At 39.1% G+C, this 18,629-nt stretch overlaps 1 protein-coding gene across 1 annotated transcript in view; it reads right to left on the reverse strand.

The window, feature by feature from the left end:
• Positions 1 to 2,343: 2,343 nt before the first annotated feature.
• LOC148346593 (scavenger receptor cysteine-rich type 1 protein M130-like) overlaps positions 2,344 to 18,629 on the reverse strand; it is a 44,522-nt gene continuing 28,236 nt past the window's right edge. Inside the window, exons 12-17 of the mRNA XM_088324673.1 lie at positions 15,765 to 16,073; positions 12,128 to 12,421; positions 9,918 to 10,253; positions 9,736 to 9,843; positions 7,497 to 7,581; positions 2,344 to 6,402 (exon numbers count right to left, since the gene is read on the reverse strand). Coding sequence (XP_088180799.1) covers positions 6,252 to 6,402; positions 7,497 to 7,581; positions 9,736 to 9,843; positions 9,918 to 10,253; positions 12,128 to 12,421; positions 15,765 to 16,073 — 1,283 coding nt within the window. The 3' untranslated portion in view covers positions 2,344 to 6,251. The remainder of the gene's footprint in view (positions 6,403 to 7,496; positions 7,582 to 9,735; positions 9,844 to 9,917; positions 10,254 to 12,127; positions 12,422 to 15,764; positions 16,074 to 18,629) is intronic.

Genomic DNA, 18,629 nt, shown 5'->3' on the forward strand with positions numbered 1-18,629 from the left:
TTTAATCATAACATTATTACTTTGATAATCACATTACCCATTTAGTTGTTATAAATACATGCACGTATTTAATATTTACTTTCTGTCGGAAGTCTCCCAGTGGTGTTTCTGTGGGGTGTTCTTGTAAGTCTGCCCTTGAATCGGCCGTACTCCTATCATACAACCCTAAACACCCAGCTGGGTCCAGTCTTAACAATGTTCTGTTTGTGAAAATGTGACTTCCTAACTTTGTCTGGAAAAACCCTTCCTAATTAAGTTTATTTTGGAAAATCGACACCCTGTCATGGTGGCCATGGCGCCCAATTTGCCGCGCCCATGTGTGTCATGGTTGGTATGGTGCCCAATTGGCCCCGCCTGTGTGGCGCCAGCTGCAGCTTGTTGACAGCCTGGGTGGGCGCCTTCTGATTGGCTGGCACTTCGCTCTTAAGCGCGCTGCACCCAGAGTTCCGTGTCAGAGTGTACATTTGTAAGTCTTTGTGTTTCTCCTGATATCCCGTTCACTTAAGAACTCTGCTTACCTGTTTCTGCCTGCCTCCGATCCGACCTGTTTCCGTCCCACGATCTCCTCTCCAGCCCCGGTAAACACGACCTGCCTGATTTCCGCACTCCGATTGCCCACTCGATCCGAAGCTATCTCCCCGGCGCCGCTGCTGACGTCTGACGGTCATCACGTCTAGTGCACGCCCTGAACGCTTCCTTAAATAAAGAACTAAAACAAATGCTCTAGGGATTCCTGGTCTGTTCTGGTCCTCTGATATATTGTATATAATATAAATAAATATAGCAATGGTTACCTTTAAAGTCATTGAAGAAAAATTTCTATCCTTTATTTTTGCTCTTTGTTGGCACTGACGTTTTTACTGTAATATATTACTATATTTGAGCAATGATTGACTGATATCACAAACTACAATTGTTCAGAATTGGATATGACGGAAATCGAACAAGGATGGAGGCAGTGAGAACGTCAAATTTCTTACCACTAGGCTCCTAGGATTGTAGATAACATAGGAAAGGGAAATATATGTTATCTCATCATCACATTTTTTATTTAAGGTGCCACGTTGTATGGAAAAAAGTTCAGCCAAAACTACTTTGTACAATTTGGTACCATAAGTAAAAATAGGGTGGTGATGCGATAAATTTGAATGCCTTTTCACATGTCATCAGAATATCTAGTGTTCTAGTGAGTTCACAGTGGAGTTAGGCATGGACTGGCTCACTCTCGCCACCATCAAGGACGCCATCTGGACCTCCAGAAACCTGCTGGTATGGAGGTGCAGGCAGATCCCCCCCGTGGCTGTGCTCCAAATGGCTGCAGATACCATACAATCTGCGAGCGGCGGGCCTAGGGCGCAGCCATAAAGAAGACTCGTCTGCACCCACCTGGAGGGGGGAGCCGGAGCTACACTGTGGGAGTCCCGGCAGCAACGGCCTGGGTTGTGGAACCCAGAAGGGAGAGGACCCACGCAGAAGGGAAAGGACCCACACAGAGGACTGGAAGAATGCTGCTTGGGAGGGTGGGATGGCAGAGCTATGCCCTTGCACAATAGTATTGCCTTTTACACGCTGGTTAACTACTGTTAAAAGAAAATAACTCTGAAATTGTTTAATTGATGTTGAAAATGTCAGGAAAAAATGTTAAAACGTCATATTGTCACGTCATATTGTCAAATATAAAAAAATTGTGATTATGCTTGATGGCTGTGTTTTGCTGCTGTTGGTGTCGGTGGATTTGTTCAGACCGAGGACAATCGACTTTGGCCTGGACGGATCTATTGACACTAACAAAGATGTTATATAATGAAATTGTGAATATGTTTGATTTTCGAGAAGGTTTGTTCAAACCTCACTTTGTGTTTGCTGTTAAAAACGTAATATTGGAATATAATATTGTGAATGTGCTTAATTGCTGTTGAGATTGTCATGATTGTTTTCTGTTTTTAGTGTCAATAAATTTGTTCAAACCAAAAAAAAAAAAAAAATGCTATTGTTTTGATACACGGTTCACGGGTCTCTTAACAACCAGGGTGGTAAGGGCACCACTTCCTGTGGTATGTCTTGGGCAAGTACAGCAAGGCGGCGCCCATCCCTCTCCAGGCCGTGTTTTTTTTTTTTGGTAAGGGTTTGTTCCCCCACATGTAACCGACAGTTCTGGTTTCCATGGCTACCAGTATTAACAGAGGGTCCAACCAAAGAAACTAAATGCACAGACTTGTAATTTATTGTTGATTGGATGGACTTTGGTTTGATGACCGAAATGAATTGTTGTTTACCTAACAATTACAGTTACTCAGTACTCAAGTAGGTTTTTTTCACCAAATAACACACCCAACATTTCATTTATTTAAACAAGGTTTTATTGATCAACAAAATACATCCTGTGCAGTTTCAGAGAAATATAACTGGTTTAACACAAACATATCAGTCATAACGCTTGCAAAAAATCTGTACTTAAAGGAACAGTGTGTCGTATTTCCCCACTACATGTCACTCTATTGTGTAATGCAACTGGAAACAAATGCAAAAATGCACAAGGAAGATTACAAGCTATGGAGGAACAAAGTTACTGTAAACCGCGAATTTCATTCAGATATCTTTTGCCCAGGCTTTCGTGAGCTTTTGTTTTTCTCCGGGTACCCGTAGGAGCAAGATGGCAGACAATTATGTCAACTCCCTCGAGATTAGACTCATGTAATGTGAAATAGAAGCACATTTCTCAACCTATAAGTCTTTAAGAAATGAAAGCCCATATGATTGTTCATGTATTTTTTTATACTATTCAATTTAATATTGTGTTCTTTGTAATGAATGGAGGGTTTTTAACCCCTACGTGGCGCTACATTTACACACTGTTCTTTCAAAGCTTTTGGCATTTACTTGCTTAAATACGGCAAATTCAGGTAGTAATAATCATCAAATGTTCAGCACCAGCTCTGAGAAATTTGTGCATAGTTATTGAGTATAATGTTGACATCAGGTATTACAGGTACAGTGCCTTGCAAAAGTATTGGCCCCCCGAAAGGTTTTGACATATTGCCAATATTCAGGTTTCAAACGTAAAGATTAAAAAACCCTCAAAAACAAATCAACATCGTGTGAGAAAAGTTTGTGAAACGAAAACAAATGTATGAAACATTTTGTATTGTAGTAACAAATAAAAAATTGAAAAGGTAGACATTGCAAAAATAATGACCCCCTTTGACTTAACTATTTCTACAAGCTTCTCTTAAACCTTCAATTGCTGCGATCACAGCAACATCACAAATCTTTTTATTCATGTCTCTAAGTTTTGCTGTCATGGTTGCCGTGGTGCCCAAATGGGCCCGCTCGTGGGACCCTAGCTGCGGTTCGTTGAGAGATTGGATTTCTTTCTATATTAAGCTCACCGCTCGCTAGCTGTTTTGTCAGCCCATCAAACGAACTTCTGCCCCACAAGACGTGGGTTCTGTATCGGTCCTGTTTTCCTGTGATATCTCCAGTCCGGTATTGTTTCCGTTTATTTTTTTCCTTCTTAATTTCGGGTTCCAGTTTAGTTTCCGTCTATTTTTGTCCTCTTTATTATTTTCTCCAGTTTTCGTTCTCTTCTAGTTTTTCCTGTTAATTATCGCTATCCTGATTTGTTGTCAATCCTGTTTGTCCCTTCCTGTCCAGTATCGACCCCATCTGTCCGATATTAACTCGGGCAATTGTAATCGGTCTCGTCGGTCTCTGGCTTCCTGTCCTTCCACGGCGGACCGGCTTCCTAACGTGCATGACTCCCCATTTCCCGTAAAATAAAAGGCTTGTGTGAGAACGTCACGCGATTGGGTCCTGTTTCTGTTCTGGTTCTGACATTTGCACATCTTGAAACAAAAATATTTGCCCATTCAAAACAGCTCTAGTGCCTTAAGGTTCGATTGTGATTATTTGTGCACAGCATTTTCCAGATCTGCGTCTCGACTTGTATGATTTGAGGATCCACCATTCCACACTAATCGCAAGCTGCGACCCAAATCTTGAATTTCCACTTCTCAAACGTATCCAATGAAAAGAGTGTGCAGTCTAAAGCAGAGATAGAAGAATATATTCACCTATTTTAAAAAACCCAAATTGAACAACAAAAACAAAACAACTACAGGTACCGTATATACTCTGATGTAAGCCTACATTGCATATAAGCAATCCCCCAAAACTGCATTAAAATAGTCACACACTAAAATAAATTCAAAATATTAATCAAGCGTGTACCTAAACATTGATAATTATCTAATCATGAACTTAATAAAGATTAAAATGCGGCACAGTTCATGTCTTGGGAACCTCCTGCGTGGGTTCAAATCCAGCTCCAGACTTCCTGTGCGGAGTTTGTATGTTCTCCCTGTGCTTGCGTGGGTTTCCTCCGGGCACTCCGGTTTCCTCGCAAATTCCAAAAACATGCATTTCAGGTTAATTGGCCGGTCCAAATTGTCCCTAGGTGTGAATGAGCGAGTGAGTTGTCTGTCCCTGTGTGCCCTGCGATTGGCTGGCAACCAGTTCAGGGTGTCCCCTGCCCACTGCCCGATGATTGCTGGGATGGGCTCCAGCACACCCGCGACTCTACTGAGGATAAGCATTGTAGCTAATGAGATGAGATACTAGTAAAAAGTTAAAAATATAACATTTCTAAACCATTTGCTGTACCTTCAATCAGCGCTTTAATGTCAGGCATTCATACACCATTTTTGTATTTTGTAACAGTATCGTTCTTCAACACAATTGTTGTTGTCACTGCTTTCCATTTTTCCTTCCCCTTTTCAAGTACTTTCTTGGGACCCATTACTAAAATAAAAATAGAAAATAAAATGCACAAAATCACAATAAAATGAGATGTGGTCCCTCTCAAACACTATCGGCATAGCGCCGACTGAACAGGAAAAAGAGATCGCCATCCATTTTTTTGCCCAGGCAAAGGCCCTTGACCCACTAAAAAAAAGGTCTGGGATCCAAAATTAGGTTGCGACCCACAAGTTGAAAAACACTGCTCTATAGGATTGCGGTCTGGACCTTAGCTTGGACATTCTAATGCCTTTATATTGTTAGTTTCAAACCATTCCATTTGATAAGTTTGTTACTATTGGTCGAGTGCAAAGGAGATTTCATGGGATGCTAGTTCTACATTTGGACTCACTCCTGTTCATTGTTTTGACTACTGCATCACTTTCGCTATCGGCCAATCATGTTGCTGTTCTTTGATAACCACTCCTTTTGAGTGCTGATCTGTCCTTTGTAACTTCGAAGAGCTAATAAAAAGGGGGGCTCTGAAGAGAGCTTTAGAAAGGGATGTAAATGTTCTTGTCTGAGAGACCCTCTCACGTTCCTCCTTGCAAGTACAAAACTAATTGATGTTTCCTCGCATTATTTTGAGTGTCTACTAAATTTTAAACTTCAAACTACTATTTTGGAGTTTAGGGTCGCTGTCCTGTTGGAAGGTAAACTTGAGCCCGATTCTCAGGTCTCTTGTAGACTCCAACAGATTTTTTTTGCCAGAATCACCCTGCATTTGCCTCCATCCATCTTCCCATCAACTCTGATCATCTTCTCTGTCCCTGCTGAAGAAAAGTGAACCAAGATACCACCACCACCATGTTTGACAGTAGGGATGGTGATTATAGGGTGATGTGCAGTGTTACTCTTACTGGTTTTATGCTCTCTCCATTTTGATATTATAGCTTGCACGGTGCTCCGGGAGATGTATACATGTTGCAGATTTTTGTATCACATTCCTGCTTTGAACTTTTCCACAACCCGGACTTGCCTAGTGTGTTCTTTGGCCCTCATTATTCCATCATAATACTTCATAGAGCTGTTTGTTCAGGTGAATTTATACTGAGACCTAATGACACACAGGTGAACTCTGTTAGTCCTTGTCAGTCGTTCATGTCGATATTGGATCATCAGGGGAACTTCTGGGGTCAGTAGGCCGAGGAGAGATAACAGGGGGTAATGTTTTTGCAACGTCTACTTTTCAGGATTTTTGCTGTAAATTTAATAGAAATGTTTAAATAATTTGGTTCACTTTCACATTTGTGACTCACATGTAAAATATTTTCAGTTTTTTGTTTGAAGCCTGAAATGAGGCAATATGACAAAAAGTTCTTTGAGGGGTGGGGCGGCAATATTTTCATAAGGCACTTTAAATGTTGACATCAGGTATTATGGGTACACCCTGAAATACAAGTTGTGGGTTTTGGTTAAAAAAAACCACAAATGATTCCTCTAGACATGCAGTATCATGAAAAAACTAGAGGTTCTAGCTCATAACAAACTCTACCAGCTAAGTCTTCAGGGACCTGCTCCACTGAGTTTTCAGAGTCCACTTCCGCGGTCTTGTCCCCAGAAAGGGTCCTTGTGCCTTTCTCGCTGGGGCCCGTGCTGAGGTCCCTAAAAAAGATGGGGATATTCCAGTCACCAAAAGGTTTAACTCTCAGGTGGCAAACTACGGTCTGTGGGCTACATGCATGGTTATTTATACAGTCCGCTTAACGAAAATGGTGAAAATATCATGGAGAAACTTCTACTACTACTACTACTACTAGAAAAAAAATATTTGATCTTTTTCGGCGCCAGCATTGTCCCCGTTGTCTCTGTGTGTCGACTACAAATGGACTACGAAAGAAACACTAAAGAAATACAACACGAATACTAAAAAAAAATCTGACGAACTAAATTTTATTATTATTTTGCTTACATCCTGAAAAAAAACCATTACAGGAATGCTACAAAAATACTCCTATAGTAGTACTCCATTATCCATCCATCCATTAGCTGCACCGCTTATCCTCAGTAGGGTTGCTGGAGCCCATCCCAGCTATCTTCGGGCAGTGGGCAGGGGACACCCAGAACTGGTTACCGGCCAGTCGCAGGGCACACAGGGACAGACAATTCGCTCGCTCATTCCCACCTAGGGACAATTTAGACCGGCCAATTAACCTGACGTGCATGTTTTTGGAATGTGGGGGAAACCGGAGTACCCGGAAGAAACCCACGCAAGCATGAGGAGAACATGCAAACTCCACACAGAAAGGTTTGATCCCATGACCTCAGAACTGTGCCGTACACGCGCTAACCCCTGCACTACCATGCTGCCCTACAGTAATAATGTTGCTGCAGAAATACTAAAAACAAACTACTGCAGAAATAGCAGAGAAATAATAAAATATGCAACTACGATAATACAGTACCATAAAAATACTAGATAAATATGACAAAAATACTACTAATGAAATAGTAGATGAACACTAGAAAACTAAATATCAAATGAAGTGCTTAAAAACAGGTGATTAACATATCATTTATCTTTAAAACTGAAAAGAAAAAACAAATTTCAACGAAATACTGCAACAAATATTACTACAGAAATACTATAATGAAAAAAGAATACTCCAGAAATACTGCAAAACTACGACAAATTTTTGAAACTAATGAGACCTGCGACTCCAAAGGTTTGGCCACCTCTGCTTTAATTGGAAACTTACCGAGCCTCACGTCGTCTGTTGGCTTCATCTTCCGAGTCGGATTTTATGTCTGCTCCCGATCTGTTGGTGAACTGAATCAAGGGGCCTAGGGGAGAAGGGCAAAATCTTTTCAGGACAAAAATACTGTAATTCCTTACTATTTTGTGGCTTCAGTACATCGCAGGATGAAAAATTTTAGATTCATCATCTTCGATTGCTTAATGCTGCAAGCGTGTTTCAGCAGAGAGCATTTTTGTCAAGCCTTGCGGCTCAATTTGTCGTTCTGTCTACCAAAAGTGAAGTGCACTCGTGCCGCCGCAATCCATTTGTCAGGAACAGAATGAAGACAGGACCCCCTTGCCTTGCGTTTCTCACAAGTTTTATTGGAAGAAAGAGAGAGGGTTGCGCCCACGATCCGGTGATTGCTAGACGCGGGAAGCAGGTCGCTTTGATACCCAGATTGCGCTCCGAAGGAAGAAGTAAATCTTCCATGGTGAGCGATGGCAGTGTTGGGGACGGAAAAACAGGTCAGTAGCCGGGACAGGAGAGCAAAAACATGGTCGGGGTCGGAAGAGAGTCGTAAGCCAGAATAGGAGAGAAGACGTGGTTGGGGACAAAAAGAGGTCAAAAGCCGGGACGGGAGAGTAGACGTGGTCAGGATCAAAAACAGGTCGAAGCCGGGGAACAGATGGGAGCAAAAAACGGGACAGGTAGGAGTCAGGGTTGAAAAAGGCTTGCCTAAAGTTAACTGAGGTTCGCAGACAGACTGACAAAAGGGGACAGACAGAAGTGGGTACAAGTACTGATCGGGAGCCAATCAGAGTCCGAGGCAGTTGGCGCCAAAGAAGCGGGCACAGCTGAGTCACATCAGTAATCATGACACCATGATACCCGATTGCATACTGCTGCGAACAGGGGCCGGCAGAGTGCATTCATGTCAAGCCGGGTTGCCATTTTTTTGCCTTTACTTATTCCCTCCTAAAGTTACCTGCACTTCTTTGGCCGTGAGCCATTATCCCCAATCCCATATTGCTGCGCCTAGCAGAAGGCACTTTTGTCAGGAGGCGTGCTGTTCTGGTCCGAGTAAAGTTAAATGTACGGTAGTGGCTGCGGTCTTTTATCCCCTGTAAAATATTGCTGACAGCAGAGGCCGGTAGAGCGCATTTTGTTGGGGTTCAAACCGCAGAAGTGGGCCGTTGTGGCTCACCTAAAATTAACCGCACTGTTTAGTATGCCACCCATTAACCCTAGTCGACTTTTGGTGAGAGCGCACTTTTGAAGGCTTGGCAGCTCTATTTTCGTTGTTATCGTATATCCGCCTAAAATGAACAGCACTCAAGTGGCTGCAATCTCTTATTCCATATCCCACATAGCTGCCATCAGGGACCAACAGAGGTCCCTTTTGTGCTTGGTTCTTTCTGCCCAAAATGAAAGACACCCATGTGGGCGCGATCCATTATCCCCGGTTGACTATTGCTGTGACCGTGGGATGGCAGATTTCATGTTAAAAATGCAGGGTTCGCAGCCCAAACCCTAGCTCTTAACCCTAGCCCTACATCTAACCAAAGCTTTAATTTCTTGTCCCAAGCCAGTTTCGAATTGTAACCCCAGTTTTAAATCTGTTTTGGAACCCTACATTCAATTTAGAGGCCTAACTCGGAGCTCAACCCCTAGATCCTAGACTTAACCCTGTTTCAATTTGTGATACTGGCTCTGAAGCTATTTTGGAACACTACATTCAGTTTATGACCCTAACTCAGAGCTAAAACCCTAGCTCCTAACACTAAACCCACACCTAACTTTAGCTGTAAACACCAGCCCCAACCCTATTTCAGAGCCCTAAAGTCAGTTTAAGACCCAAATAAGGAGCCCTAACCTTAATTTTTAACCGTAGCTCGATCCTATTTCAGAACCATAGACCATTATTCGGAGCCAAAACCCTATCTGTTAATCCTAGCCCAACACTTAACCTAAGAAACATGGCCAGAATTTCAAGCAATTACCAGGACTTCAGCTAAACTTCAAGCACTTTTAAAACTTTGAAAACAACATTAAAACTTAACCTTTTTAAAATGGGATGAGGTGCTTTTTGTGGATTTTGGCACACGCAAGGGGTCCTAATCCTTATTAACAACATGAAATAAGGTTTTACAGGAAACGGAAACCGGATGCTTGGGTTAAAATGTTTCAGCATATGGTTTCAGTCCCAATGAGATGGACTTCATCCAACCAAATGAAGAATTAATGAAGGATCACTTGCCAGCATGCAGCCTTCTTCTTCTCCACACCAGGAAACCCACAACAACAATTAGTAACAGCAGCACCAACACGCTCACGACTCCCGTGACCACTGCTGAAGATCCAGCTCCTGTGGTTGATTGAGATAGTCATTTTGAGCCCAGGGGACAAGCATGGAACACCATTATTATTTTTAGGTCTCACCAACTACATTGATATATAAAGATGTGGACGAGGTGGACCAAAAAGCCTTTGATGTTAAGTTGACTGTGTAGAGGCAGATGTAAGTGCCTTGATCTTTATCCTCTATACTAGGGAATTCGAATAAGGCCACGTAGAAAACGGTATGTCCGAAAGCTGGCTTGGAGGTTGTTGCGTTTGTGTTGGTGTTCTTCAAGTAAAACACGCCGTGTGGGTAGAGAGAATGGACAGAGCACGTAACCGAAAAACTGTTGCCTCGGGTGACTGAAACCTCCCGCGGACTGTAGAACACCATCACCTGGTAGGTGGTCATGGATATGACCGGCTTCTCCAGTAAAACTGTAAACAAAGACGGAGATGGATGTAAAACAGGGGTTTAACAAACAATATACTGTATATAAAAGTAGATAAAGCTTTGTCCATATTGCCCCTTAGTGTGTCTACTACAGAAATACCACTGCAGAAGTAGTACAAAAATATTGCAAAATTACTACAAAACTAAAAAAGTAGATAAAGCTTCGTCGCTATTGCCCCTTAGTGTGTATACTACAGTAATACAACTGCAGAAGTAGTACAAAAATATTATAAAATTACACCAAAACTTTATATTTAGTGCTGATAAGCAGGGTTCCAACATATCATTTTGCTTTCGTTCTGAAAAAAAAAAAAAAAAAAAAAAAAACTTTAAAAAAACTACTACAATAATATTATAAAACAAAATACTACTACAGAAATACTCGAAAAATTATATTTCAGAAATACAACTAGAGACATTCTACAAAATACTACAACATTACTACAGAAATACAAAAATACTATTACAAAAATACAACTAAAGTAATACTAATAAAATACTACTACACTAATACTAATGAAATACTACCACAAAAATAATATATCTACAGTAATAATAGAAAAATACATCTACAGTAATACTACTACGTAAATACTACAAAAACACATCTACAATAACACTACAAAAAATACTATCAAGATACTTCAAATACTAGAAAATTACTACAGAAATACTACAAATATCTGACTGCAGAAATACTACAAAAATACCACAAAAATACAACTCAAGTAATACAACAAAAATACTACAAATATACTACAAATAATCTACTATGGAAATATTACAAAATTACAACCGCTGATATACTACAAAAATATTACAAAAATACAAGTAAGGTAATACTACAGATATATTACAAAAATTCCTTTATGGAAATACCACAGAAACACTACTGCAAAAATACTACGATGCAGTGTTAAGAATACGATGCAGTAGAGTATTTCTGACACTGTGTTGTTCGCATTTTCGTATCATTTTTCATCTTATTTTAGTCTATCCTGTTCTTTTTTAAGGAAAAGAGTTTTAAATATGCTATGATTTTTGGGGGGTGCACATATTTACAGTAATACTACAATAATGCGAAAGAAATACTCCAAATTACGACAACAGAAATACGACAAAAATACATCTACAGTAATACTAAACAAATACTACAGAAATACCAAAAAATACTACCAAAATACACCTTCATTTACACTACAAAAATACTACCAAATAGTCAAAACATGCGAAAGAAGTGCTACAAAAATACTCATCAATAATACTAGGAAAATATTATGAAATAGTCAAAAAATACTATGATAGAAATAATCCCAAAAGACTACAAAATTGTCAAAAAATACTACAAAAATACCAAAGAAATACTACTACAGAAATACTACAAAAATACACCTATGGTAACTCTACAAAAATACGATAAAATAGTCAAAACATACTAAAGAAGTGCTCAAAAATACTAAGAAATATTCAAAAATACTGTTAAAATACTACCAAATGCTATTACAGAAATACCACAAAAATACTAGTACTGTAATACTACGAAAATCTTACCACAGAAATGCTACAAAAATACAGCTACAGTATTACAACAAAACACAATATCCAATATAGAGCTTATACCAAGGACCTAAGATATTATTTTTCGTTTATTGTGAGTGTTTCATTACCAATTTGTTGTGAATAATGTCTTTAAAACATGTATAAAAAGAAATACAACATGTAAGTGTTTGCATGTATATCTATTCACAAATGAGAAAAATTGGATAGGTCTCCAGGTATAGGCCCAAAAGCCAAATGTTTTAACCCAATTCAGCTTGTTTGTGTAGAGGAAAAGACGAATTCTGAAAAAAAAAAAAACCTTTGACGGTGAGCTCCATGGAATCCCCCTGGGGGTAGTAGATGACGTTCCCCTCCAGTTTCTTCTGATATTCGCAGAAGTACGAGCCCTGGTGGCTAAAGTTAACTCTGGCCAGGGTGAAGGTGGCCGCCTCGCTTTCGCTGAACTTGTTAAGCTTGAAGGGACCTTGTAACTTTTTCAGCATGAAGGTTCCACCCATGTGTTCCGTCAAAATGCTGCAGGTGAACTCAACGTTTTGGCCCCAGCTCACCTCCGTGGACGGACTCACTGAGATCTGAGGCTTTCCCAGGGCACCTTTGAAGACAGTGAGAAGAAAATATTTAGCGTAAATTGCATTGTTGCAGCAACTAGGCCAGGGGGCATGGGCGTAACCAGACCGTTATTCTACCCAGGCACCCCCAAAAATTATAGCGTTTTTAAAACTCTCTTTTCCTTAATAAAGAACAGCATCGGCTAAATAATGATGAAAAATGCTAGATAATTGTAGTATTACCGTATATATATTTTTCTAGTATTCCTGTACATGTATTATTTCTGCGGTAGCATTTTTGTAGTATTAGTGTAGTAGTGTTTTTGTAGTATTTCTGTAATAGTATTTTGTAGTATTTCCGTAATAGTATTTTTGTAATATTTCTGTAATTATTTTGTAGTCTTTATGTAGTATTTTGTAATATGTAGTTGTATTTCAGTAGTAGTATTTCTGTACATGGTAGTATTTTTGTATTATAATATTATAGTAGTAGTCTTTATGAACTATTTTTTTTTCTTTTCAGAATGAAAGCAAAATAATATATTGGGCCCCTGCCTATAAGCACTAGATTTGAGGTTAAGTTTAGTACTTATGTGATATTTTTGCGCTACTTCTGTCATAGTATTACTGTACTTTTGTTTTGTAGTAATTCGTAGTATATCTGTGGTAATTTTGTAGTATTACTGTAGTTGTACTTTGTAGTATTTCTGTCCTAATATTTCATTAGAAGTATTTTTGTAGTATTTCTGTCCAAACATTTATCTAGCAGTACTTTCGTGTAATAGTGTTGCTGTAGTTGTATTTTTGTAGTATTTCTTTAGAAATATTTTGAAGTATTTCCATACAAGTATCTAAATGGTATTTCTTAGGTATTACTGTAGTATTTTGTAGAATTACTGTTGTAACATTTCTCTAGTAGTGTTTTCGTATTATAGTATTAATGTAATGGTATTTTTGTAGGTTTCCATAGCAGTTTTATGTAGTATTTTTGTAGTATTTCCCTAAATGTTTGGTTGTTGCATAATTGTAGTATTTTTATATTATTTCCTTAGTTGATTTTTTGCAGCATATTTGTAGAATTTCTGGAGTATTACTGTAGTTGTTTGGGTGTGTAATAATTATGTCGCATTATTTTTGTATTATAGCGTTACTGTGGTGGTATTTTTGTAGTATTTCTGTCGAAGTATTTTGAAGTATCTCCATACTAGTATCTGTGTAGTATTTCTTAAGTATTTTTTAATATTACTATATTTGTCATTTTGCAGTATTTCTGTGGTAACATTTCTATAGTAGTGATTCACGATCAGTTGCAGTTTTAGGAGTAATTTAGTGTAGAACTGCCACTGCTCACGGTGATAATGCTGGAAACGGCTAATGAAAAAAAATATTTTACCGAGGTTAAACTTGAACTTGGACAAAAGACGAGTTTTGAGGAATTTATAAAGTGAACACTGTTTGAAAAAATATTTTTCTCTTAATATGCTCTTAATGTTAAGTAGAACAGAGCATACCTTGTCTGTCATGTGAGAGAAAGTATTATTTTTTGCTCAATAGACTATACTACGTGGTTAAGATTCGAGCACTATTTTGTAGGACTGCAAGCTACTACCTGACATAGGTGTCCTGTATTTCCTTTTCAAGGTTACATTGTTCATTTATATTAAACAAAAAATGCTAATTTTGGTTATGCCGTCAGGAAAAAGACTGGAGAGTCTCAGAGCCAGAACCAGCGAGCTCAAGGACAGCTTCTTCTATCAGGCTCTCAGGACTCTGAACTCTTTCTCGCCCTACCAACTCCAAGCCCTATGCCTTGGCCAAATTAACTGCTCAATTTAGTATTCCGTCTACACTTTGCACATTTATTAATCGAAATCTTATATATTTTAATATACATAATCATTTTCTTTTTTGCCCTAGCTGCTATTTGCTATGAATATTGTGCTTTATTTATTGTAAGTTTGCACATGGGGAAGAGGAAGTAATTTCATCTGTGCTGTATGTTGTACATATAGAATACAGATGCTGCCATACTTACGAACGAGATAGGTTCTGGACGATCGTTTGTTGAATTTGTTCCGAAGTTGCTTCTGTCATGATTACTGATCCGGGGCACCTGCGGCCGACGATCATCGGATCATGGATGCAAGCACTGCTCTTTCTTAATAAAAACTGAGTAAAACGAACGCTATTGGGTCCTGTCTTTGTTCCTCGCTTGTGACTGCTTCAGTGCTATATTTTGTATGTTTAAGGTTTATATCAGTATGTTTAGGGCTTGTATAAGTAACCTGTATTGTTTTGTACAAAAAAAACAAAACATTTTATTAAATATTGTGCTCTATAAAGTCAAGTCAATTCAAGTCATTTTTATTTGTATAGCCCTTAATCACAAAGAGTCTCAAAGGGCTTCACAGGATTACGCAGACTTTTTTCAGACTATTATTACAACATCCCCTGATCTGGAACCAACATGAGGGCAAGGAAAAACTCAAAAAACCTCAACATGAGGAAAATGAAGAAACCTTGAGAAGGGACCGCACATGAGGTATCCCCCTTAATAAAGTTAAGTTTAACTTAATTTGGGAAGATGCGCTTCAACAGTGGTAAAAAGTGGCCGAAAAAAAGCGTTCCGACCATTTTCTCAACCGCATCAAGCTTTCTTATTTCACTTTCATTTCAAAATAAACCGCTCGGCGCTTCTTTACACTTACCATTCTGAATAGATGCACAAAATTTTAAACAATAAAAACGCCAAAGTTTTTGGCGCGCCAGAGTTACAGTACACGTAGTATGTTTACACACAATCTAGTAGAAGCCAGATTTCTTCTTCGGGGTGGATCCTGGGTGACCTCTCATAGTGCCACGTGGCGGAAAGAAGCACTACAGTCCTGTCCTCTACTCGGAAAAAGGTGCACACAATACAATATCCAACTTCCGACTTCTCGAAAAAAAAATTCGTATGTACCGTTTTTCGTAAGTCGAATGGTCGTAAATAGGGGAGCGTCTCTATTTGATAGTAAAGTTGAAGTTGAGTTGATACGAGTTTCTATTGTCTTTTATTAGAATATTTGGTATTGGAGTAGTCTAAAAAGTAATTGAAATCAAGTCACAGTACTGCAATAATATGGTTTTCAGATTTCATTAATGATTCCATTTTTCAACAGGTTACTACTACTACTACTACCCAACCCTGATTATCTGACCACTAGAGGTTGCTGGATAGTGTAGAGCAGAGGTGCTTAACTACTTGGGTTAGGGTGCCACATGACATAAAAACATTTCCTTGGGGGCCGGAATAGTAAATTAATGGCATACAACGTGTGCCTTAGCTGGAGGGCTGTGGGTCTAACTCTCGGGAAGTGATTTTTTTCAATTTGCCAAGTCACTTACCCAAACAGATGACCCCGGCGTCTTCGGAGTGGCCGCAGTTATTTTCCCCGAAACCAGGGTGGTTGCAGTGGGTGATGGCCAGTTCTTGGCCCTGGCACACCACATTGTCCAGCCATATGGGGCCCACGCCCCGCCCGAAATGCGCGTTGAAGGGGGCCGACACGGCATGGCCGCATCCTAGCTGCCTGCAAACCACGTCGGCGGCGCTCAGCTCCCATTCGTCATCGCACACCGTTCCCCATTGGCCGGCGTGTAAAATCTCCACACGGCCCGAACAGCCACCCCAACCGCCGACCAGCTGCAGTTTGGCTAAGAGACGAAACGCAAACAGAAAAGTTGTAAATTTGAAAAAAATCTCTCACTTAAAGCAACGTTTCTGAACTGGCTGGTCAGGACACAAAAAGTGGGTCATAGACCCACTTTCAGTTGGCCGTGAGCCTTTGCCTGGCAGAACATTTCGAAGAAGAAATAACGGAGGATCAATTACATAGTAGATGACCATAATAAACATTTCGATCTCTTCTTCCTGTTCGGTCAATAAATACCATCCCAATTGTGTTTGAGAGGGACCCCATCTCATTTCATTGTGATTTTGTTTGTCTTATTTCCATTTTCTGCCCATAATAATGGGTTCCAAGAAAGTTAGTGATAGGGGAAGGAAAACAGTGACCACAACGATCGAAACAAAGCGATAATTATTGCAAAATATAAAAATATCGCGTGAGTGCCTGCCATTGAAGCACCGAAGGTACAGTAAATGTTACAAAAATGTTGCATTTCTAGCTTTTTTCACGTGTATAAGGATTTTTATGATTCTCACAGTTAGGTAATTTTCACTGTGTAGGTACACATTTTTATAAATATTTTGGGAAGACTTTATTCTACTATGTGGCTATTTTAAAGAAGTTTTAGGGGGTTGCTTATATGCGACGAAGGCTTATATGTAAGTATATAAAGTATTTGAAGTCTCTGGTTGTTCTGGTATTTTTTTTTCTTTAAAGGTGAATGTATTTTAAACACAAATTCTTTCATTCAATAGTTTAGAAGTGTACCTTTTTCTTGATTTGGGTCGCAACTTGTCATTAGGGTGGAATAGTGGGTCCTCAAGTCAGACAATTCGAGAACCGCTAACTTAAAAGAATATTTAAAAACGAAGAGCTAACTAAAGTGAACTAAAACACCAAACCAGAAAACAGACTAATACCTGAATCAATTTAAACCTACTTTCTGGGTGGCTTTGCTCTAGGAGTGGGCAATACTTGTAATTTTGGTATTAATCCGATTCAAATAAATACATGGTAGTATTAAACTACACTAATCCTATACTATTTGCTTGTAAATGTAACAATCATTGAATTAATTACCCTTATTATTACCATTATTATTATTATTATTATTGGTGCTTGCGTTAGATCATAGTTACGATAAACACAGCACCAAGATTTTACGCACTAAAATGTTTTAACTCCTATCAAATAACAACCAAACAAACTTAAACAGTATAAAAAAACAAATGTAAATATGCGTATTACATTGGTTACACAACAAAAGTCAAAAGAGTCAAACCACAAAAATAACAATGTAATGAAAATACAAATATCATACCTGTCAACTTATACGTTTTCCCTGTATTTTGTACTCTTTTTTTTTTTTGGGTCATCTCAAATTGTTTTTGGTGTACTAAAGTTCTTAAATGAGAAGAACGAGAAAAATAATTTTTTTTAGACCGGTCTTGTATTACCGACTCTGGCTGTATTCCAAATAGTCTCAGTCGCGGGTTGCAGACGACAGCATCCTCGTAGATTGCGAATATTGTTGCGGTATTATTCTATCTACCCAGGTCATATCCCTAGAGAGGAGTGACTGACAGCAATGCAAACACATACACAAAAACAAATAAAAAAAGAAAAAGGAAAAAAGTTGCAAAAATTGACCATGGCCAACCCAAAAGCCTAAACACCCAAACAAGTTAAGCACCTCGGCACCCAAGTCGGTCATGCTTCCGTGCCTCCAGATAGGACACAAGAAACCGGCCACGTCACTTGGGTCAGGGTGACACAACACACTCTTCTGTTCAACAGCAGGGCCCGACGGCTTTCACTGGTTTACCCCTGCCGTATCATACAAGTGCCCTGCCCATCCCTTAGAACACATCCAAACATCCCACTATCCTTTCACAACACCTCTCCATTCATTCCTATCACCAACAAGAGCTCGAACTTCCATTATATTTAGACCTTTTTCCGATAGTTAACTCATAACACCATCCATCCACACCAATCGCGGCCTTCCTCTTGCTCTCCTTCATTTTACTTCTGCTTTGTAGATCCTCTTCAACATTCGCTCCTCATCCATCCTCTCCATGTGTCTAATCCAACCAAGTGCTTTGTCATCCACACATTTGCGGTATTATATATAGTTTATTTTGCTGTGAATACATAGGTGCCATGTTGTGTTTAAAGGGTTTATTATAGCTTAGTGAGGGGAATTGCAATCATTAATGAGGGGAGCAGAGTTTGACAGGTATCAAATATAACCAGGTCAATGTGACAACTATAATATTCTCAGTCCGAAAGTTCTAATAGTGAAAACAATACAATGTGAGAAAAAAAAACTTTAACAATAAGAAAAATTAAATATTTCTACTAAACAAATTATTCAGAACAAAAGTCAAGATAGTCAAACAAAAAACAGCAATGTAACAAAAACACAAATACAGTACTGTACTCTTTAAACAGATAGCATATTTGTGATTTTTAAATCAATTGACCGGAAGGTTTTGAGGTTGTTTGACCAAATATGCTTATTTTATAGCATTGATATAAATTCTCATCTCATCTCATCTCATTAGCTGTACCGCTTATC

Source organism: Urocampus carinirostris, chromosome 20 (assembly GCF_059441175.1).
Source record: "Urocampus carinirostris isolate Australia breed hairy pipefish chromosome 20, RoL_Ucar_1.0, whole genome shotgun sequence".
NCBI classification, from domain to species: domain Eukaryota; kingdom Metazoa; phylum Chordata; class Actinopteri; order Syngnathiformes; family Syngnathidae; genus Urocampus; species Urocampus carinirostris.